Here is a 24,068-nt window from a genome sequence, read left to right as displayed (position 1 = left end):
TATCTTAATGCTGTGGTACAGTAAAAAAGTACACTGTTTATAATGAAAACAAAGAAAAAAGTTATTAGATACAGTGGACATATTTATTCAGCACATTTGCAAACCCAAACTATTATAGACATGTAACTTTAATAAAATATAACAACTAGATAAGCCAAGAAGTTATGTGAAAAATAACACAACAATCAATTTTTTATGCAGAATTAAAAAAAAAAGGAGCCTGCCATATTGCATATGTATAGTATTAGCTTTATGTTGTCCAGTGGTCTTTTATTTGTCATCCTGCCAGGAAACTGAGCCCCTACCAACAAAATACTCCATGTAATCCAGTCGACACTGCCGTGCATTTGTGAGGGAAGTCTTGGATATCCACTGTTCAGGGGAGTTAGTAAATCCATATGCTCATGACTGTCTCCACGAATGGTACTCCCTGGCATTGATGAAGGATCATCAGGCTCTCTTTCAAAAGGCACAAGTGTCATGTAGCCATGGGCATTTCTTCTCAGATAGTTGTGTAGAACACAACAGCATAGAACAAAGCAGTCGATTTTATACAATGCTAAATTTATTGAGGTGAGAAAAAATGCGGAAACGATTTGCAAGTATGCCAAATGCATTTTCAACAACCCTGCATGCCCGGGACAACCTGTAATTGAAGATCCTCTGTTGTCTTGTTAGATTTCTCATGGGGAATGGTTTCATGACATGTTCACTAAGCGCAAACGCGTCATCAGCATCAAATACAAAGTTCATGCCTTCAAAGGTTTCCTCGCAGGATGGCAGATTGAGTTTCCCTTCCTTGAGACGCTTGTAGAACTCTGTTTGATCGATGATACTCCCATCTGAGTTCTGCCCATTCTTGCCAATATCTAAATACATGAACTCGTAGTTGGCATTAACTATGGCAAGCATCACAATACTGAAGAAACCTTTGTAGTTGTAGAAAAAGGAGCCAGAATTTGCAGGTGGCACTATACGTACATGTTTGCCATCAATGGCCCCACCACAATTTGGGAAATTCCAATGCTGTTGGAAATTGTTGGCGACCTCATTCCACTCATGGGGATTGCTGGGTAACTGAAAGTAAATTTAATAAGAGGTCAATACAATGAATAAACATATAGCTGGACATTAGCATACAAAAGATTGACTGTACCTTGATATATTCCTGCTGTAATGCCATTATGATAGCCTTGCAGGTCTCTGGGATTATCTTCCCAAGTGATTGTGGAGAAATGCCTGTGGGAAATTTCAGGTCCTGAAGACTTCTCCCTGTTGCCAAGTAACGAAGAGTAGCAATTAGCCGTTGCTCTGGGCTAATAGATTCCGGCATTGGGGTGTCCTTTTTGATGATGAATGGTGTGACAGCTTGCAGCAAATTTTGAAAACAGACATCATTCATCCTTAAAAAATTCCGATAGTCATCTGGATTGTTCTCATTCAAGTGTTTTAGCAGAGACATGTGGGAGTACTTCTGGCGGTCACGCAACCATTGCTTGGACCATGTCTTTCTTTTTTGCTTCTTCCTGTTCATTACATTGAGGATAGCCACTACCCCCAAGATGGTAATTGGAAGCCCGGTGTCATGCATTCCTTCACGTACAGTTCTCCGTATTATGAGAACGAGCGAATAAACGCAAACAAACGATTAAACGCGGGGAAGAAAATCACAGATATGCCTCTACAATGCGAACGGAAGAGGTGTGTCAGATACAGGGGTCACACGCATGTGATGTATGTGACATCACTTTCCAAGACGTAGCTACGCATTCAGGTTGCTTTCACACAATCGTACGACAGAAATCATATGGTTAGTACACATGGTTGAATTCAACATTTTGTAGCATGCTACTTAACTCGAACGATACGTCGTACGATTATCTGAATGTGTGTACGAGGCATTAGATTGACCCTTTGGGATTATACAACCAAAAATTAAATTTTTGTTGCAGAGGATGCCTAAAATTTGACGTGTATGACATAAACAGAAAATGTAATTTTTGGGGTCGTTCTGTATACCAATGGTTTACACAATACCTCCAGGTTGCCATATTGCATTGAATTTTACAGAAAATGAGTGCTGCAGTTTGAAAGGAAAAGGGAATTTTTAATAACATTAGTTTACAATTTGCAATTGTATATGCTATATTATTATTATTAATTTTTTTTTTTGCTATTTTTTTCCTATAAAAGTGGAGTTACTCTTTAACTTTGGAGGTTAATTTTGCATATACAGTGCTTTTAAAGCATCTCACTTAGCACACTTCCACTTGTGCAGTATTAAGTTGGAGCTGCAGTCTCTGCCTCATACTAGAACTAAGAGGGAACTGAAATTCTATTTTACTTCCTATATTTGTCTTTTGCATCAACGTGCTGTATAGGATTTAAAGACAGTGAAGATTATTTATTTATTGTAATTGTAAACATGGTAGATATATTATGGAGTTTATAATTATAGCTTAAAATGTATAATATTAATAATAAAAAAAAAAAAAATATATATATATATATATATATATATATATATATATATATATATATATATATATATATATACACACATATTTATATTCACAAATAGCTAAATATAAATGTTCACTTCGTATTATGTATAGTATGTATGTTTATTAATGCATTTACTTATTTTTTTATCTATTATTTATTTTTTTATTTATTGTCAATAGCAACACATACATTGTTATTCCAGGTTTATTATTGTACCATATTAATTTATTTAATACTATCCTTTATATGTGCTTATTTATTGTGATCAAGTATTTATTGATTTGGTTTAGTGAATTATTCAGTTTTAGCAGTAGCATACTGTGACGAACGCCCATTTGCTGGGACGTTCACCATGGGCTACTGGAGGAGTGTGGAGGCCAGCCTCCTGCCCAGGGACTACGGACCCTGGCTTGTAGGGGAGCTCGGCTCTGTGTGGGGGTGTATGCTGGGGGACCCTTGGAGTACTGTTACTTTGAATTCAAGTCCCTGTCACCCCAAGGGACACAGACTCTAGGCCTAAGCTGCCTACAACCAAGGACTTTACACAAGGAGAGACTAAACAGATGCTAATGACATAAGACTCAGCTATGGTATACTGGGGGGGTGTGTGAATGGACACTTATAATAAGGTGTGTTGAAAATGGAGACGGGCAGTCTGCAAGCCTATGTCTTCTGCTTTCATCTGTTTAGAGGTGGTGTGTGTTCACACTTCTAGGAATGCGTATTCGGCTATGTTTTGGGCTTGTTGTTTGTTGAGTCAATAATGATAATGCTAATCCTGTCTGAGCCTGCTGTGTCATTCACCTAAGACTGTATATACTGGAAGTGAGTTGTTGAATAAAGAGTCTTTGTTTTTACCCTTCATCGAGCTTAGGCTGATGTTTGGGGGAGAATTGGGGGCCATAGTCACTGCATCACGTGGGATTCAGGCAGTGCTGGGGAGTAACTAGTTACATGTAACGGCGTTAGGTAATTTAATTACAAAATAAATGTAACTGTAATTCGTTACAGTTACTGTGCAAAAACGTGTAATAAAATTACAATTACATATGGAAATCTGAAAGATTACAAATAGGGTTACTCTCGTGTTCAACATTTTATAATTATTAGCCACATTCTGTGCTGGCTGCCTGGGTCTCACCTGGCTCTCTCTCTACTTCCTGGCCTGGCCTGCACTGTGCGCCGGATACACTGGATGTGTCACGTGACGTCACATCAGCATCGTCAGACTCAGGTCAGGTGACTGTGACAGGCAGCACAGCAGCCGAGTCACCTCCCAACAGAGGAGGATTCCTCCTCCGCGCCTATAAAGTCTCCCCCCCACCGGCGGCCACCTCCTCCCTCCTCTCAACTCCAGGCACAGCAGCGTGTGTCTCAGCTTAGGAGGGAGGGCCTGAAGAAAGCGTTGCACTGGCGTGGCACCATTTTCACACATGCGGTGCTCTTCAGTGCTCCAGGCCAGGCTGCCTCCACCCTCCAAGACCACACTAGGACTAGTAGGACCGACCAGGAGCTGGAGTTATCGATCGTTATCCAACGAGATTTCACACACACCAATGTGTTTCAGCAGGACCAGGACAGAGCTGGGTTAACATACATCAAAAAAGTAAGTTATCATGATTAGTGTTGAGCGAACACGGACTGTATTATTCGGGTTTAAACTTTACTGTATGTTCGGGTTTAAAATCTGTGTTCGGTAATTTTATTTCCTGTTTTGTATGTAATGGCTCACTTTTAATGGCGGGCTTTCAACAGCCAATCAACAAGCGTTTAACTGGTGTGCCAAAGAAGCCATCACAGCCATGCCTACTAATGGCATGGCTGTGATTGGCCAGCTGAAGCATGTGACCCAGGTCTTTATAAGCTCGAGAGACACAGCGCAGTGCGTCAGTCTGCTGTAGTGTAGGGAGAGAGCACACATAACGGTGCTGGCTGCTGCTGATTAGGAACAGACAGGGTAAAACAACATTGTGCCCGAAAAGAATGCAGGGACAGTTCGGAGTGTAGGCAGGGAAAGATATTTGAGCATTTTATGGACAGGCTGGAGAGATTAGGCAGGGAGAGATTATTAGGAGACACAGGACAGAACAATTGTCCGTTAGCGATCTACATCGATTTTGCTGTGTGGGGGGTGGTGCAGTGAACAATCTTTTTGCCCTCACTTGAGCCCACTGAGGAGGAGGAGGGAGAAAAAAATATATTTTTATCAGTCTGTTGTGTGTAGCGTTCAGCTATATTTTACTACAAATTGCTGTTCTAATCTGCTTTTTAAAAATTACAAAGTTAAAGGGGAATTTTTTTTTTTCCCTTCATAGCCTGCTGCTGACCGTGACATAAAACATAAGACACTGCTGTGTTCACATGTGCTATTGAAAAATCACCAATTTTATATACTTTTTTCTATTCCGCTATTCAATATACACCCTTTTGGGGTAAAGAAAAATTAAATTGCGGCATAGTCTGTATTGGTACGTGTGAGATAGACCTTTTTATATACTTTTTTCTATTCCGCTATTCAATATACACCCTTTTGGGTTAAAAATAAATAAATTGCGGCATAGTCTGTATCGGTACGTGTGAGATACACCTTTCACATTTTTTTGGCGCATCTTCCACCGCCGAGGATTGCAGGGCGCTTCAGTTTGCCTCCTGTTCCGAACTCCTCCTACTCCTCTTCCTCATCCTCATCCTGCCTTTAGGGTACAAAAAATTGTAATCGGGGCCTAGTCTGTGTTTTGTACGTGTGAGATACACCGTTTTATACATTTTTTTCTATTCCGCTATTCAATATACACCCTTTTGGGGTGAAAAAAATAAAATTGCGGCATAGTCTGTATCGGTACGTGTGAGATACACCTTTTTATATATACTTTTTTCTATTCCGCTATCACGATGTGGTGTACCTAGATTTCGCTAAGGCATTTGATACAGTTCCCTATAAGCGCTTAATTTATAAAATAAGGACTGCAGGTATCGACAGCAGGGTTTGCTCTTGGATACGGAACTGGCTAAAAGGGCATATCCAAAGGGTGGTAATAAACAGCGCATACTCAGACTGGTCTGAGGTAATAAGCGGGGTCCCCCAAGGCTCAGTCCTGGGACCAACCTTGTTCAATTTATTCATAAACAGCATTGAGGTCGGGATCAGTAGTTCGATATCAGTTTTTGCAGATGACACAAAATTGGGCAGGGCAATAACTTCACAGCAGGAAGCAGATATCCTACAGGATGACCTGGACAAAATAACGGAGTGGGCAAAGACTTGGCAAATGAGGTTTAACGTGGAGAAGTGTAAGGTTTTGCACTTGGGGACTAGAAACATAAAAGCACAATACACTTTAGGAGGGGAACCCTTGGGGGAATCAAAAATGGAGAAAGATCTGGGAGTCTTGGTTGATGATAGACTAGGCAACAGCATGCAATGTCAAGCGGAAGCTGCCAAGGCTAGCAGAATATTAGCATGCATAAAGAAAGGGATGTATTCCAGAGATAAGTCTATAATCCTTCCACTTTATAAAACTCTGGTCCGACCGCATCTGGAGTATTCTGTCCAGTTCTGGTCGCCAGTCCTCAGGAGGGATGTGTTGGAGCTGGAGAGAGTCCAGAGAAGGGCAACTAAACTGATTAGGGGATTGGAGGACCTTGATTATGAAGAGCGTCTGCAATCGCTTGATTTATTCTCCCTGGAGAAGAGACGCTTGAGGGGGGACATGATAGCAATTTTTAAATATCTCAATGGGGATCTCAGCTTAGAAAAAAAGCTGTTCAGTCGAAGGGATTGCATGAGGACTCGGGGGCATACAATGTGATTAGAGGAGAAGCGTTTTAACCTCTGGCTGCGTGGGGGGTTCTTTACTGTTAGGGCTACAAGATTGTGGAATTCTCTACCACAAGAGGTGGTTTCTGCAGGTAGTATGGTGGCTTTCAAAAGACTATTAGACGTACATCTCAAGGATCAGAACATTCAGGGGTATGTGAGATGATTACAGCCACACACACCTACACAGGTTGAACTGGATGGACTGTTGTCTTTATTCAACCTCACCTACTATGTTGTAACTATGTAACTATGTACCTGGAGGTGAGCCTGAACGGTGAGGAAGGCCTCTCTTACGCCTCCGACTCGGGACCCCTGATAGTGCAGACAGGAGGTGCCGAGTATAGAGTAGCACGAGTGCCTGATGTAGCTGGAAGCAGGCTGATGTCCACAGACAGGGATAGCCAAGTAGGTCCAGAGCAGGTATGCAGGCAACTGGTGCTGGTGGCAGGAGCGTAGTGAGACAAGCCGGGTCAGAAGCCAAATGGTCATACAGGAGCCAGAAGGAGCAGACTGGAGCAGAGGTCAAGGGACAAGCCGAGGTCGGTGCAGACGGAAAGCAGAGGATAGTCAGGACAAGCCGGGTCTGGTACTGGTAACAGGATACAGGTAGCAGGTTCAGGTCAATAAGGCTGAAGACAAAGCAGCACTGGAGCTGAGCAAGGGCTGAGTTTAAATAGTCCATTTGGCGCCTGCATCTGTCACATTGTGTGTTTGCGTGGTCGCGTGCTTGCGCGCGCGCGAGTTCGCGCATGCGCATTGGCCAAGTCCCGGCGGGATTGAACAGAAACACCACTCTGAACAGCAAACCTCTTCTTACATCCGCTATTCAATATACACCCTTTTGGGGTGAAAAAAATTAAATTGCGGCATAGTCTGTATCGGTACGTGTGAGATACACCTTTTAAATTTGTTTGGCGCATCTTCCACCGCCGAGGATTGCAGGGCGCTTCAGTTTGCCTCCTGTTCCAAACTCCTCCTACTCCTCTTCCTCATCCTCATCCTGCCTTTAGGGTACAAAAAATTGTAATCGGGGCCTAGTCTGTGCTTGTACGTGTGAGATACGTATACATTTTTTACTATTCCGCTATTCAATATACACCCTTTTGGGGTGAAAAAAATGTAATTGCGGCATAGTCTGTATCGGTACGTGTGAGAAACACCGTTTTATATACTTTTTTCTATTCCGCTATTCAATATACACCCTTTTGGGGTAAAAAAATTTAAATTGCGGCATAGTCTGTATCCGTACGTTTGAGATACACCTTTTTATATACTTTTTTCTATTCCGCTATTCAATATACACCCTTTTGGGGTAAAAAAAATTAAATTGCGGCATAGTCTGTATCGGTAAGCATGAGATACACCTTTTTATATACTTTTTTCTTTTCCGCTATTCAATATACACCCTTATGGGGTAAAAAAAATTAAATTGCGGCATAGTTTGCATATTTGACTGTGAGATACACCCGTGCGATACTGTTGTTTTTTTGTTCCGCTATTCAATAAACACCTTTCTAGGGCAAGATCATAAATTATAGAAATATGAGGAGAACGTCAAATAGGGGCCGTGGCCTGGGTCGTGATGTTGCTGGTAGAGCTCCTGTTGCAAGGAGAGGATGTGGTCGATCTGTGCCAGCTACACGCATAAGTGAAACACCTTCCTCAAGTGTGAGTAGGCGACAGAACCTGCAGCAGTATTTGGTAGGGCATCATGCACCTCTACAAGTGTTGAGGCAAGAACAAGTAGAGGCGATAGTAGATTGGTTTGCTGACAGTGCCTCCAGTTCCTTCACATTGTCTCCCACCCAGTCTACTGCAGAAAGGTCAGAGTTGGCACCTGCAGCCAATGTCCAACCGTCTTTCACCTCACCCCCTTGCAAATCAGGCAAGCAGTCTGAGCCCCAAGTCATGCAGCAGTCTCTTCTTCTTTTTGATGACTCTGTCAGCAGGGTTTCCCAGGGCCATCCACCTAGCCCTGGCCCAGAAGTGGAAGAGATTGAGTGCAGCGATGCCCAACCACTTATTTCTCAAGATGAGTACATGGAAGGACCATCGCAGCATGTCTCCGATGATGACGAAACGCAGGTGCCAACTGCTGCAGCACTCAGAATTGTGCAGACCGACAAGGAGGGCAGGGGTGAAAACTGGGTGGAAGATGACGTGGAGGACGATTAGGTCCTCGACCCCACATGGAATGAAGGTCATGCAGGTGACCTGAGTAGTTTGGAGATAGAGGCGGTGGTCGCACAGAGCCACCAGCACAGCAGAAGAGGGAGCAGGGTGCAGAAGCAGAGCGGTCGTGCCCTAGACACTACGCCTGCTACTGCCCAACGCAGCAAGGGACCGAGCGCACCAAAGCCAGCTCAAAGGAGTTCTCTAGCGTGGAAGTTCTTCAGACAATGTGCTGATGACAGGACACGAGTGGTTTGCACCCTGTGCAATCAGAGCCTGAAGCGAGGCATAAACCTTCTCAACCTGAGCACAACCTGCATGATTAGGCATCTAAGTGCAAAGCACAAGCTGCAGTGGAGTAGACACCTTCAAAACCAAGAAAGGTCTCTGGCTCCTCCTGCTTCCTCTTCTGCTGCAGTCTCGGCCTCTTCATCCACCTCTGTAGTGATACCTGCACCTGCCACACCGCAAACAGACGATCTGTCAGCAACACCACCACCTGGGTCACCAACCATCTCCACAATTTCCCGTGGAAGCGCTCAGCTTTCCATCTCCCAAACACTTCAGAGGAAGAGGAAGTACCCCCCTACCCACCCGCGATCCCTGGCCCTGATTGCCAGCATTTCAAAATTCTTGGCCTTTGAAATGCTGTCATTCTGTCCGGTGGAGAAGCACAGTTTTAAAAGCCTTATGTCGGTGGCTGTCCCACAGTGCGTCGTGCCCAGCCGCCACTACTTTTCCAGGCAAGCCATCCCTTCCCTGCACAACCAAGTGGGGGAAAAAAATCAGGTGTGCACTGCGCAACGCCATCTCTGGCAAGGTCCACCTAACTACCGATACGTGGACCAGTAAGCACGGTCAGGGGCGTTATATCTCCCTAACGGCACACTGGGTAAATGCAGTGGCGGCTGGGCCTGAGGCGGATAGCAATTTGGCGCATGTCCTTCCACCACCGAGGATTGCAGGGCGCTTCAGTTTGCCTCCTGTTCCTAACTCCTGCTACTCCGATTCCTCATCCTCTACCACCTCCTCATCCAGTCAGCGTAACACCTTCACCACCAACTTCAGCACAGCCAGGGGTAAATGACAGCAGGCAGTTTTAAAACTTGCCTGTTTGGGGGAAAAACCACACACCGCGCAGGAGTTGTGGAGGAGCATGGAACAGCAGACAAATGAGTGGTTGCTGCCAGCAAGCCTCAAGCCCGGCCTGGTGGTGTGTGATAACGGGCGAAATCTCATAGCAGCTCTGGGCCTAGCCGGTTTGACGCACATCCCTTGCCTGGCACATGTGCTGAATTTGGTGGTGCAGAGGTTCCTTAAAAATTACCCCGATATGTCAGAGCTGCTGCTGAAAGTGCGGGCCGTCTTTGCGCACTTTCGGCGTTCTCACCCTGCTGCTGCTCGCCTGTCAGCGCTGCAGCATAACTTCGGCCTTCCCGCTCACCGCCTCATATGTGACGTGCCCACAAGGTGGAACTCCACCTTGCACATGCTGGAAAGACTGTGCGAGCAGCAGCAGGCCATAGTGGAGTTTCAGCTGCAGCACGCACGCATGAGTCATTCCGCGGAACAGCACCACTTCACCACCAATAACTGGGCCTCCATGCGAGACCTGTGTGCCTTGTTGCACTGTTTTGAGTACTCCACCAACATGGCCAGTGCCGATGACGCTGTTGTCAGCTTAACTATCCCACTTCTATGCCTCCTTGAAAAAACGATTCGGGCGATGATGGAAGAGGATGTGGCACAGGAGGAGGAGGAGGAGGAGGAGGAAGAGGGATCATTTCCAAGGCTTTCAGGGCAGTCATTCACAAGTGGCTCCGAGGGTGGGTTCCTTCACCCACAAACGCCAGGGACACAATTGTCCAGCAGGGGCACAGTTCTGGAGGATGAGGAGATGGAGGAGGAGATGGAACCATGTTCACAGCAGGGTGGCACCCAGGCCAGCTCATGGCCATCACTGGTGCGTGGCTGGGGGGATACAGAGGACACAGACGATACACCTCGCACAGAGGACAGCCTTTCGTTGCCTCTGGGCAGCCTGGCACACATGAGCGATTACATGCTGCAGTGTCTCCACAATGACCACCGAGTTGCCACATTCTAACTTGTGCTGATTACTGGGTGGCCACGCTGCTGGATCCCCGTTACAAGGACAACGTACCTTCCTTAATTCACTCACTGGAGCGTGATCGCAAGATGCGCGAGTACAAGCGCACGCTGATAGACGCAATGCTGCTGGCATTCCCACCTGACAGCGGGGCCAGAGTGGAAGCACAAGGCCAAGGCAGAGGAGGAGGAGGAGGAGGAAGAGGTCGCCAAAGCAACCAGGGCACCGCCAGCACCTCAGAAGGCAGGGTTAGCATGGCCGAAATGTGGAAAAGCTTTGTCAGCACGCCACAACAAACAGCAGCACCAGCAGCTCATATGGAACGTCTTAGAAGGAGGCAGCATTTCACCAACATGGTGGAGCAGTATGTGTGCACATGCCTACATGTAGTGAATGACGGGTCTGCCTCCTTCAACTTCTGGGTCTCCAAATTGGGCACATGGCCTGAGCTTGCCCTTTACGCCTTGGAGGTGCTGGCGTGCCCTGCAGCCAGTGTATTATCCTCCCTCCTACTCCATATGGGCCTCGTCCTTCACAGATGAAGAAAATTGTTTTATTTTTCAGTTTTTTTTTTTGTTGTTTTAAGTTATTTGTTTGCAGAGCACTTGCCATGCTCTTAACTACATTTTGCTGCCATTTGCAGCACTCTAGCCCTTTCCATTGTTTTTTTTAGAGCCATTTTAGTGCCTGAAAGTTTGGGTCTCCATTGACTTCAATGGGGTTCGGTGTCCGAGTAAAGTTCGGAAAAAGTCCGGGACACGAACCTGGACTTTTTTTTCAAGTTTGGCTGAACCCGCCAAACACGGACATCCAGGTGTCCGCTCAACTCTAGTTGTGACAGTATACCATCTGATAGGATCCTAGCTGAGGGAGTGGAATAGAGTGAGAGAATGGCTTTTTGGAGCCAATCTGTAATACCAAATTTTTGTAAAACTGCCCATAGGAACATGTACTCGGGCAAACGCCTTCTCTGCGTCTCGAGACAAAAGCAGAGAAGGCGTTTTTTTCAGGTTCCAGGTGATGTATGAGGGAGAGTAGTCTTCTCATGGCATCAGTAGCCTGGCGGCCAGGGATAAAACCTACTTGATCAGGGTGATCAGTGATGGGAGGACTGGCATTAACCTCTTGGCAAGAATTTTTGCACACAATTTCATATAGGTGTTTATGAGGGATATAGGCCTATAATTTTGCACATGTTCTGGATCTTTACCTAATTTGAGGATCATTATCACGGATTGTAACATTTCTTTAGGTACGGAGCCAGGGGTCACGACATGGTTGTAGAGGTCAGTTAGATGAGGGGACAAGATAGGAGCAAATTGTATGTAGAATTCGTTAACAAAACCATCACCTCCTGGAGCTTTGTTTGAGGGGAGGACTTTAATGACTTTTTCTATTTCTGTTGGTGAGAATGGGAGAGATAGAATTTGGAGTTGAGATGAAGATAATGTGGGGAGTTTTAATGAGTGGAGCAAGTTCTGTACATAGCGCACCCCTGCACTTTTCACTCTGTATGTAGTGCACCCCTGAACGTTGCGCTCTGTACATAGCGCACCCCTGGACTCTGTACATAACACACTCATGGCATTTTATTGCCCATTTAAGATTCTCCCACTGTGCAATTTGGCCACACTCACTGTTTGGTGCAGTTTTGGAGAGAAAAAGAGGGCAACCATAATTCTGATGTGACCTGTGATTATTTCTGATACCCCTGATCTACAGGATTACAACCTGTTTGTTTTCATCTACACTTATCCTGGTCTGCGTTATACAGTATCCACTGATTATATAGCTCTCCTGTAGGGCCATCGGAGGGGACATAATATTAGGGAGGGAAGATTGGGGTTTAGGAGGGATACAGGGGACAGGGGGCTCACTGGGGTGGGGTTCAGGTGGAATGGTGGGATTTTAGCAGGAGGGCTGATAGGGTTAGGGGACCCCCCCAGGGGGGTTAGCGGACACACTGTATTTTTTGTTATACTGTTTATGTCCAGTGTAAATAAACTGCATTTAGTAGCTATTGAGGTGCTTTATCCTTGTGCTGTTTTGTTTTTGTGTAACAGTATTTTTGGATTCACTTCCACTCTATTTGGGTTTAGCACTTTGCAGAGTTACCACTCCCAGGATTCCTTTTTGGTGTTTTTTTTAAAACCTGCCTACATGCTTACATCCAATATATGTCATTTTTTTCTTGGTGATCCTGAGAGAAATAGGAACCTACCCAATAGACAGTAGGTTGCTCACAGTTCAACTACAAGAGCTTCAGGCTTCCCAATCTACACTGCTGAAAACGAACATACAAGTCCATTTCCTCTTTACTTCAATATTTTAGACAATTTTCTTTTTTTTCCTCACAGCAGTTTTAAAGAAGAGAGATGAAGGTTCTTATCCCATCCTTTATTGTATCTTTTCTCATACTACTGAGCATTGCAGCTGCAGGTAAGAAAATAACATGGATCTGTTTTATATTCATTACATTATTGTACAATACGTTCTTTATGCATCACAACTTATATCATCAAAGTGTGGCTGCATTCACACCTGAGTGTAGCGTCTTTGAGCTTTTTCTGGTGTTTTTTTACGTGTTTTTATGCGCGATATTGGCTCGTTTTTATGCAGCGTTTTTGAGCTTTGACGTTTTTTTATTAGCCAATAGAGAAAGCTATTATCAGTTGCATCATTTGTTGCTAGGTATTTCAGCTTTTTTTAACTGTTACCTTAGCTTTTATTTCTTTTTTTATTATTCTTATTAATTTATTCTTATTTTTTTCCGTTAAGGTAAGGGATTAGAGTTAAGGTTAGGTTAGGGTTAGGATTGGGTCAAAAAAGCCAAGGAATTTCCAGTCACAACTTACCAACCAGCCTGAGACCAACCAAATTAACCTGTCTAACAGTATGCGTTAAAAACAGGGGTTTCGTTGCACACATTTGCAAATACATGCATAAGCTGCAGGCCACGGCAAGGCACCCGGATATCTGCAGACCCTAACTCTACCTTAAAAGAGTCTCCATAATGAGAGCAACAGTCACATGTCCCCCATTTATCCATCAGAATGCATATGCTCTCATTGTGGAGACTCTTTAAAGGTAAAGTTAGGGTCTGCAGATATCAGGGGTGCCTTACTTACGCATGTATTTGCAAATGTGTGCAACTAAACCCCTGTTTTTAATGCATATTATTAGACAGGTTAATTTGGTTAAATATAACCAAAAAAGTGCTTCGCCAGATCATAAATAAGTGCTTAATATATGACTCAAATAATCAAATAGAAAAATATATGACTCAGATAATCACATAAAAAATTAAAGTGCTACAAATATCATGTGATAAAATCAAAATCCAAGTGAAAAAGTGATGCTGTGGTCCCAATATAACATCAGTGTCCAAATCCACACTTCCGTGAGCGTGCTCCAGTTCAGCACCACCACAAAATTATAGCCTCTCACCTTAATTTCTGACCCAGGAGTCACCCAGGGTCAAATGCAGTTATTTGGGGTATAGTTTCATTTGACCCTGGGGGACTCCTGGGTCAGAAATTAAGGCGAGAGGCTATAATTTTGCGGTGAATGTTAAAATGGTGTGTTCAATAAAAACCATGGCAACATTTCATTCTTTGTGTGTTATTAGTTTAAGCAGACTGTGATTGTCTATTGTTGTGACTTAGATAATAATCAGATCACATTTTATGACCAATTTGTGCGGAAATCCATATCATTCCAAAGGGTTCACATACTTTTTCTTGCAGCTGTACATTTTCTTTGGGTAAAGTGTCGCACAACTGCGCAATTGTCAGCGCCGTATCGCAAAAAATGGCCTGGTCGGGAAGGGGGGTAAACAGTCCGGAGCTTAAGTGGTTAAAGACTTTTGATAAATTAAACAAATTTAGGCTTGGATTCTGCATTACATGGTTGTAATTTCTTGTAATACATTGTAGGTAAACCCTTACAATTTAAGTCTCTTTTTTGCTTCCTTTTTTTGATCTGTTAAATCCTATACAGGAAGTAAAATTTCAGTTCCCCTTTAGTGCCAATCTTATGGCCCCATGTACACAGGGCATCAGAAAAAATTAGCTGCAAACCTATTTCTGATGCCAGGAAAAAGCGACGTCAAAAACTCGCCTTTAGCAGCATTTCGCATTGGGGTCAATGTGCGTTTAGGCGCGTTTATGCACGTCGGTGCTTAGCAGCATTTTTAAATAAACACAACTCTCTTCTATTTGTGACCAATCACATTTTAATTTTTCACATCTTAAAAAATGCCTGACGCTGCTAAAAGCCGATATACAGCATTAAGCCGCATTTAGCAGCATCAGGCGTTTTTACAGCTTAACGCTGCTGCTCCTGAACGCACTGGCCCTGTTTTTTTTTGCAGCTTATACATGCCTATGCCCCTAGAGCTCCTAAAAGCCTGTGTGTGCATGAGGCCATAGAATAACTTAGAGGGGCGTTTTTAAGGTGCCCATTTTTGTGTCATCCGCAAAAACTGAGATTGAGCTAGTGATCCTGTGCTCAATGTTATTTATGAATAAATTAAACAAAATTGGTCCCAGAACTGAGCCTTGGGGGACCCCATTTACCACTCCAGACCAGTCTGTACGCGTTATTTATTACCACCCTTTTCACTCGCCCCTGCAACCAGTTTTCTATTCAAAAACAAACCTTGTAGTCGATGCCTGCAGACCTTAGTTTGTAGATTAAGCATTTGAGGGGAACTGTATTGAATGCCTTAGCAAAATCCAGATACACCACATCCACTGGTCTCCCCCTATCTAGCTCACAGTTCACCTCCTCCTAAAATGTTAACAGATTGGTTTGACAAGAACATCCTTTTGTAAACCTGTGCTGATTACTAGGGATGATCGAACGGTTCGGGTCGACCATCGGTTCGACCCGAACATTGAATATTCGAAATTCGGCCAAATTCCGAACTTTTTGCGGAAAAAGTTTTCACATCTTAAAAAATGCCTGACGCTGCTAAAAGCCGATATACAGCATTAAGCCGTGTTTAGCAGCATCAGGCGTTTTTACAGCTTAACGCTGCTGCTCCTTAACGCACTGGCCCTGGGTTTTTTTTGCAGCTTAAAAATGCCTATGCCCCTAGAGCTCCTAAAAGCCTGTGTGCGTGAGGCCATAGAATAACATAGAGGGGCATTTTTAAGGTGCAAAAAAAACACCTGATGCTCCTAACAGCAGCTGCAAAAACGCCCTGTGTGCATGGGGCCTATGTAGAAACTGCAGCTTTAAAATAAAACTATATATGTGAAAATAGTGGAAGTGGGCTGAGTGAGATGCTTTTGAAGGAAGGGATTTGGAAAATTAACCTCTAAAGTTAAAGAGGCCCTGTTACTTGACCCTAAGTAATCTGCACACCAGGAAGAATACTTGTAGCAGCTGGGCAGCAGCGATGCAGCTGATTTTCAATATACCGGCTGCCTGAAAGGTCAGCATATAAAATCTTATATGCTATCCTGTTATGTAAAATTGGCCCCGTGTTGACAAAGTCACTTTGAGGACAATACTTTAATAAGTTTAAAACAGACTTTAACAATACGGCACTGTGGATGAGCGTGTCCAGCCAATTTTTCCATCACAACATTACATAGTTGAATAATAGTTGAGGTTGAATAAAGACAGCAGTCCATCCAGTTCAACCTGTGTAGGTGTGAGTGGACGTATTCATTTCCCATATCCCTGAATGTTGTGATCTTTTAGATGCATGTCCAAGAGTCTTTTAAAAGTAGCTATATTCTCCACAGTTACCACCAATTGTGAAAGAGAGTTTCACAATCTTTTTGCCCTTACATTAAAAACCCCTTACGTAGCTTAAGGTTAAACCGCCTCTCCTCTAATCTCATTGTGTGGCCACGTGTCCTTTAACACTGCTTGAGACGAAATCGTTTTTTCCTATGCTGAGATCATCATTGAGGTATTTGTAAATCGATATCATGTCTCCTCACAGGCGTCCCTTCTCCAGGCAGAATAAATCAAGCGCATGCAAACGCTCCTTAAAATTTAGGCCCTCCAATCCCCTAATCAGTTTAGTTGCCCTTCTCTGGACTCTCTCCAGTTCCAGCACATCCTTTCTGAGGATTGGCAACCAGAACTGGACAGAATACTCCAGATGTGGTCGGACCGGTGTTTTATAAAGTGGTAGGATTATAGTTTTATCTCTGGAATAAATCCCCTTCCTTATGCATGCTAATATTCTGCCAGCTTTGGCAGCTGCAGCTTGACATTGCAAGCTATTGCTTAGTCTAGCTTCTACTAAGACTCCCAGATCTTTCTCCATTCTTGATTCCCCCAGAGGTTCCCCACCTAAAGCGTATTTTGCGTCCATGTTTTTAGTCCCCAAGTGCAATACCTTACACTTCTCCACATTAAACTTCATTTGCCCTGTAGTTGCCCACTCTGTTATTTTGTTCAGGTCATTCTGTAAGATTTCTATATCCTGATAAGAAGTTATTGCCCATTTTTGTGTCATCCGCAAAAACTGAGATTGAGCTAGTGATCCTGTGCTCAATGTTATTTATGAATAAATTGAACAAAATTGGTCCCAGAACTGAGCCTTGGGGGACCCCACTTACCACTCCAGACCAGTCTGTACGCTTTATTTATTACCACCCTTTTCACACGCCCCTGTAACCAGTTTTCTATTCAAAAACAAACTGTTAGGAACCTGTCAGGAAGGCTCTGGCAGTGGATGAGTTAAGACTCACAGGCTATTCCGGCTCCACCCCTCTCATCTAGAAAGAGCTCTATTTAAGCTGGATCAGCACACAGGTTCAGTGCTGTCTTGTCTTCAGCTCCTGCCGTTGTTCCTGAACCTGTGACCTGTTTGCTGCTGATTTCCTGTTGACCTTTTGGCTTGTTCCTGACTCCGCTCGTCTGCTGCCCGTCCTGACCCCGGCTTGTTTGACCATTCTCTCGGATCTCCCTTGTCTGTTTACCCGCCTTCGGACCTTGATCGGTTCACCCCTGGTGGGGCGACCCTGAGGACCGCGACCTGGTATCCACACGCAGCGAACTCCATCCTCACCACTAGAGGCTCTGGCGAAAACCGGTGGATACTTCGACTCCGCACCTCAGGCTAGCCTGTGTCACTTACCTTGGGGGTTCCGTCCAAGCTCCGCCCTCTAGCGGACATCGGGGCCTATCTCTGTCGCCAGGTTACCACCAGCACCCTAACAGTACAAGACAGACATGTCGGAACCTGCAAGAGAGGCTTCACCGTTAGAGGAGATCGGCCAACACCTAGCAGCCCTGTCTCAAGCCGCGAGGACGCTTCAGGATGGCTATACACAGTTAGAGGGACGATTACGCTCTGTAACCCTCACGGCAGATTCCACTGCGCCATCTGCTCCCTCCTCCGCTGCCGAAACCGCAGCACCGGCCTCCAGCCCCACAGTAGTGATGCTGCCACCGGAACCTCGGGTCCCTGCCCCTGAAAAATATTCCGGAGATCGGGGTAAATTCCGAGCGTTTCGCAATGCCTGCCAGCTCTACTTCTCCTTGCAACCCCGGACCTTCTCCCTGGAGGCCACCAAGGTGGGGTTTGTTATTTCATTGCTACTATGCGGACCCCAGTCCTGGGCCCATCGGCTCCTTGAAGAGGGTAGCCCCCATTTGAACTCTCTATTGTCATTTTTTGAGGCTATGGCCCAACTCTATGACGATCCACAGTGATCTTCCACCGCAGAAGCTGCGCTACACGTTCTCCAGCAGGGGCGCAGACCCGTAGAAGACTATGTCACGGACTTCCGTCGCCTGAGTTCCGACACCTCCTGGAACGAGGCTGCACTCCGGTACCAGTTCCGTCTAGGATTGTCCGAAGCACTGAAGGACGAATTGGCCCGGGTGGGCATCCCCGATGCACTAGAGGATTTGATCTCCCAGGCCATTCAAATCGACCGTCGGCTCCGAGAACGCCGGGCGGTACGATCAACGCAGCAGTTTCGGCCAGCCTGGATGTTGCCACGAGTAGCACCTCCTGTACACTTCCCTTCCGCTGGGGCAGTCTCTCCCAGCCCTGCTCCCGCCGGAGCCATGCCTGATGCTCCTGAACCCACGCAACTTGGGGTCATGCGGCCTGTCTTGTCTCCAAAGGAGAGACGTCGCCGCCAGCTGGGTAATCTTTGCCTGTATTGCGGAGAAGCTGGCCATTATGTGCGCACTTGCGTAGCAAAACACCATAAGTCTTTGCCAGTCTTGCCCTCCAGTTGTGTGGCATCAGTTACCTCCACCTCCCACTTAGCCTTTCCTGTGTCTTTGCAACTCCCAGAAGGACCCGTCCAGGTTACAGCAATCATTGACTCGGGAGCCTGCAGTTGTTTCATTGACCGTTCCTTTGCGGGGCAGCAAGGCATACCTCTCCAGACCAAGACCCAGGACCTCACTATCTTCCTGGCCGATGGCTCCCACATCAAGTCTGGACCCGTGACCCAAGAAACCCTTCCTCTTCCAATGGTCTCTCCATCTGGCCATAAGGAATTGATACGTTTGGATGTCATCGCATCTCCCTTATTTCCCATTATCCTGGGATTGCCATGGTTGCAGGCACACAACCCGCAAATCAACTGGATCACAGGAGCCGTCCAGTTCCCGTCTCCTTACTGCAGGAACTCCTGTCTACCCGCTCCATCCAAGTCCCCCCAAACTCTGTTCTGTCTCGAATCTGAGCCTGATTTATGTTCTGTTGTACCCAAGGCATATCACAACTTCCTGGATGTTTTCAGTAAGCGGGGAGCTGAGACCTTACCTCCTCACCGTTCATATGATTGCCCCATCGACTTGCTCCCGGGAGCCGAGATCCCATTTGGCCGAATTTACCCACTATCTGAACGTGAGCTGGACGTTTTAAAGGACTATGTGGACGAAAGTCTGAAGAAGGGGTTTATCCGTCCTTCCACCTCTCCGGCAGGGGCAGGTATCTTTTTTTGTAGAAAAGAAGGATCACTCCCTTCGACCTTGTATCGATTACAGAGACTTGAATAAAGTTACCATTAAGAACCGCTACCCTCTCCCTCTGGTTCCCGAGCTCTTTCAGCGGCTCAGATCTGCTGTCCTGTTCACTAAGTTGGATCTCCGCGGGGCCTACAACTTAGTCCGTATTAGAGAAGGCGATGAGTGGAAGACAGCTTTTCGTACCAGGTTCGGGCATTTCGAATATCTTGTGATGCCTTTTGGCCTCTGCAACGCCCCAGCTACGTTCCAACACTTTGTGAACGATATTTTCCGGGATTGGCTGGATATCTTTGTCATAGTTTACCTAGATGACATCCTAATCTTCTCTACATCCCTGGAGCAACATCGCGAGCATGTTCGAAATGTCCTCGGCCGCCTCCGTCAGCATGGTCTCTATGTTAAGGCCGAGAAGTGTGAATTTGAGCGGAGCAGCATCCCGTTTCTGGGGTTAATAATTTCTACAGAGGGTATAGAGATGGATCCCCAGAAAGTCTCTGCCATCCTGGATTGGCCACCTCCATCTGACAAAAAGGGAGTGCAGCGATTCGTTGGCTTCGCCAACTTCTATAGAAAGTTCATTAAGGGTTTCTCTCATATCATCACTCCCATTACTCAGCTCACCAAGAAGAGTGTTTGCTTTCAATGGACCCCCGAAGCCCAGTCCGCCTTCTTGGTCCTTAAGAAGCTCTTCACATCAGCCCCTGTGTTGAGTCACCCAGATCCCACCTTACCCTATCTCCTCGAGGTTGACGCTTCTGAAGTTGCTGTCGGGGCAGTCCTCTCCCAAAGACAGGGAACCAAGAACTTGATACACCCGATAGCCTTCTTTTCCCGGAAACTCTCCTCTGCAGAGAGGAATTATGATGTTGGGGACCGGGAACTTCTGGCGATCAAAGCCGCACTTGAAGAGTGGCGGTATTTGCTTGAGGGGGCTGTACACCCTATTCTTATTTTTACGGATCACAAAAACCTTGAGTATCTGAGATCTGCAAAACGTTTGAGACCCCGTCAGGCACGGTGGGCACTTTTTTTTTTCAAGGTTTTCATTCCATATAACCTATCGGCCTGGGTCTAAAAATGTTAAACCGGATGCCCTGTCCCGGATGTTTGATAGCCTGAAGGAAACTTCAGTACCTGACACCATCCTATCCGAAAAGAACTTCCTACTTTTATTCACAAATCTGAAGGCCCGTCTTGAGCAAGCCTCTGCCCACATTCCTGGTCCACCCGGAATACCCCTGGTGCACAAAAATGGCTTGTTATGGGTTAAAGACAAGATCTTCGTCCCGGAAGAGGTCAGAACAGCAATTCTGGCTGCCTGTCATGATCACCCTCTGGCCGGTCATTTTGGCGTCCATAGAACTCTTGACCTCCTGCAGCGTTCTTTTTGGTGGCCTGACATGGAAGAGAGCTGCAGGAGTTATGTACTCTCCTGTACCACCTGTTCCCGGTGTAAAACCGCCAGAAGTAAGGCATGGGGCCTTCTCAGACCTCTTCCCATCCCTGATCAGCCCTGGCAAACAATTGCCATGGATTTTATCGTGGAACTTCCACCTTCTGCAGGGTGCTCTGCCATTTTTGTGGTGGTAGATCGACTCTCTAAAATGGCCCATTTTTTGCCCCTCAAGGGTACTCCCTCTGCAAGGGAAACTGCAGAGATCTTCATTAAGGAGATCATAAGACTCCATGGGATTCCCAGGAACATCATCTCTGACAGAGGGGTACAATTTACGTCCCGCTTCTGGAAGGCTTTATGTAAATTGTTAAAGATCGAGCTGTCTATGTCCTCAGCCTACCACCCACAGACCAACGGACAAACTGAGAGGACAAACCAAACCCTGGAGCAGTACCTGCGGTGCTTTACCACCTTTGTCCAGGACGACTGGGTAGCCCTGTTACCATTTGCAGAATTCTCCTACAACAATTCCAAGCACTCTGTTACTGGCCAATCTCCCTTCTTCGCTAATTACGGATTTCATCCCTCCTTCTTACCAGATATTCCATGTGAATCCGGAGTTCCTGCAGTCCAAGACACTGTCAACTTCTTTTCCCGGAATAATAACCTTCTGCGGGAGACCTTAGCTAAGGCCCAAACTGCGTCCAAAAGGATCTTTGACAAGAGAAAGAAGGGAGAGTTGATTCTTCAACCTGACGATCGGGTCTGGCTTTCCACGGCTAATCTCCGCCTAGCCTGTCCGTCCAAGAAACTGGCTCCCAGATTTATTGGTCCATTTCCAGTTAAAAGGAAACTCAATGATGTGTCCTATGAACTATCCCTACCCGATACCCTTCGGATCCATCCCATATTTCATGTTTCCTTACTGAAGCCCGTGATCCCCGATAACTTCCCTGGTAGAAGTTCAGGTACCCCAGAACCTGTGTTCGTGGATGGAGAAGTGGAGTATGAGGTTGAGGCTGTGGTGGACTGTCGAAAGAGAGGCAACCAGCTACAGTTTCTCATCAAATGGAAGGGTTATGGTCCGGAAGAGAACTCCTGGGAGCCTGAACGGAACGTCCATGCTGCGGACCTAATCCAAGCATTTTTTCGTGCTCATCCACAAAAAAGGAGCTTGTTGGGCACCCGGAGGTTGCCCTTAAGGGGGGGGCAATGTTAGGAACCTGTCAGGAAGGCTCTGGCAGTGGATGAGTTAAGACTCACAGGCTATTCCGGCTCCACCCCTCTCATCTAGAAAGAGCTCTATTTAAGCTGGATCAGCACACAGGTTCAGTGCTGTCTTGTCTTCAGCTCCTGCTGTTGTTCCTGAACCTGTGACCTGTTTGCTGCTGATTTCCTGTTGACCTTTTGGCTTGTTCCTGACTCCGCTCGTCTGCTGCCCGTCCTGACCCCGGCTTGTTTGACCATTCTCTCGGATCTCCCTTGTCTGTTTACCCGCCTTCGGACCTTGATCGGTTCACCCCTGGTGGGGCGACCCTGAGGACCGCGACCTGGTATCCACACGCAGCGAACTCCATCCTCACCACTAGAGGCTCTGGCGAAAACCGGTGGATACTTAGACTCCGCACCTCAGGCTAGCCTGTGTCACTTACCTTGGGGGTTCCGTCCAAGCTCCGCCCTCTAGCGGACATCGGGGCCTATCTCTGTCGCCAGGTTACCACCAGCACCCTAACACAAACCTTGTAGTCGATGCCTGCAGACCTTAGTTTGTAGATTAAGGGTTTATGGGGATGCTCCTATCACACCTGTATGTGTGTATGTGTATATATACATATATGTGTGTGTGTGTGTATATACCCCTATACAGAATTTCAGATGTCATGCCTGCCTCCAAAGACGCCCAAAAAATGCACAATAAACGCCTGCGTTAATAAAAATTCTAAGAAAAATTATCTTTTTTTCTGGTTCTAGACATGCTACAGAGCTGAAACTTCACAGGGACAATTTTTAGACCCCCCAGACACTAAATCCAAAGAAATCTCATTTTTTTTTCAATAATATTTTCAATAATTGACTCTCTATCAAAAACGACAATTTTTAAGGAATTTTTTTGTGTGATTAATAGTCCCTGGGGCATGACCCAGAACCCTAGGCATTTTTTTAGGGGCATTTTTTGGGTTTAGGGCTTCAAAATTGTGTTTTTTGATTACCGAAGTTCGGGTCCCTTTGATTTCAATGGGGTGCGGGAATCCGGACCCGAACTTTTGGGAAGTTTGGGTGTTCTGGTCGAACCAAACTTTTCAAAAATTTGATCATCCCTACTGATTACAACTGATGATACTGTTATCCCTAGCAAGTTCATGCTAAGTTGGCCTTTCCTAAAAGGAACCTGGCTGTAGTTTGGATTTGTATCATGTTATCAGGCATGATTTGTTGGTGAAAAGACTCACTTTTCTAAAGAGCAACACATATCGCTGAAACACACCACCTTGCCTGGTCTTTTGCCACTCACTGCATAGGGCAGTTTTGAATTTTTTCATATACATGTTAAAATCATCATTCTTTTTGCTAGAAAATTGCTTAGAACCTGCAAACATTAAATCTTTTCTGAAAACAAAGGCCCTGTAAACTAAAATGGTTGTTGCTGCAATTTATTATATCAGACATTTATCAAATGCAAATAATTTTCAAGAAAAAATACAATTAATAATGAATAACTAATGAATTTTAGTGTGAACAAACACAATATAATACCCAATTTTTGGTAAAATATACAATATGATGTTGCATCGAGTAAATAGATATTAAACATATCAGCTGTTATAAACACAGCTGAACGTTGTTCTCTCTGAAATTATCACAGAACACCTGTGATACTTCTATATAGGATCACAGGTCTCTATGGTTATTTCACAAGTCAATCCCCCCCCACAGTTAGATCGGCTGTTTGACTAGCTGTAGCAGCCAGGTAAACACCCAGCTGAAACTGGAAGTGATGAAATCCTCAATGCTTCCAACTTAATTTGTTACAGAGGAGAGGGAGGAAAAGATGTTCCTCCTTTTCCTCTGTGCACAGCCGACCAGTGGTCCTGGGCTCCCCGGTA

At 45.4% G+C, this 24,068-nt stretch overlaps 2 protein-coding genes across 2 annotated transcripts in view; one reads left to right on the top strand and one right to left on the bottom strand.

The window, feature by feature from the left end:
* Nucleotides 1-549: 549 nt before the first annotated feature.
* Nucleotides 550-1,591, bottom strand: LOC309559764 (uncharacterized protein; the record flags this gene model as incomplete). The annotated part of the gene is made up of 2 exons (XM_082263199.1): nucleotides 550-1,077; nucleotides 1,157-1,591. 2 exons carry the CDS (start codon nucleotides 1,589-1,591, stop codon nucleotides 550-552), a joined length of 963 nt encoding a protein of 320 aa, XP_082119325.1.
* An 11,385-nt stretch (nucleotides 1,592-12,976) lies between these two features.
* LOC309560282 (antigen-presenting glycoprotein CD1d-like) overlaps nucleotides 12,977-24,068 on the top strand; it is a 73,962-nt gene continuing 62,870 nt past the window's right edge. Inside the window, exon 1 of the mRNA XM_082263882.1 lies at nucleotides 12,977-13,046. The gene's annotated coding sequence lies outside the window, so the exon portion shown is untranslated. The remainder of the gene's footprint in view (nucleotides 13,047-24,068) is intronic.

Source organism: Pelophylax lessonae (assembly GCF_965119305.1).
Source record: "Pelophylax lessonae genome assembly, chromosome: 7".
Taxonomy (NCBI): domain Eukaryota; kingdom Metazoa; phylum Chordata; class Amphibia; order Anura; family Ranidae; genus Pelophylax; species Pelophylax lessonae.
Note: the sequence above shows the minus strand (reverse complement) of the source record. Positions and strands in the feature narration are given on the sequence as shown.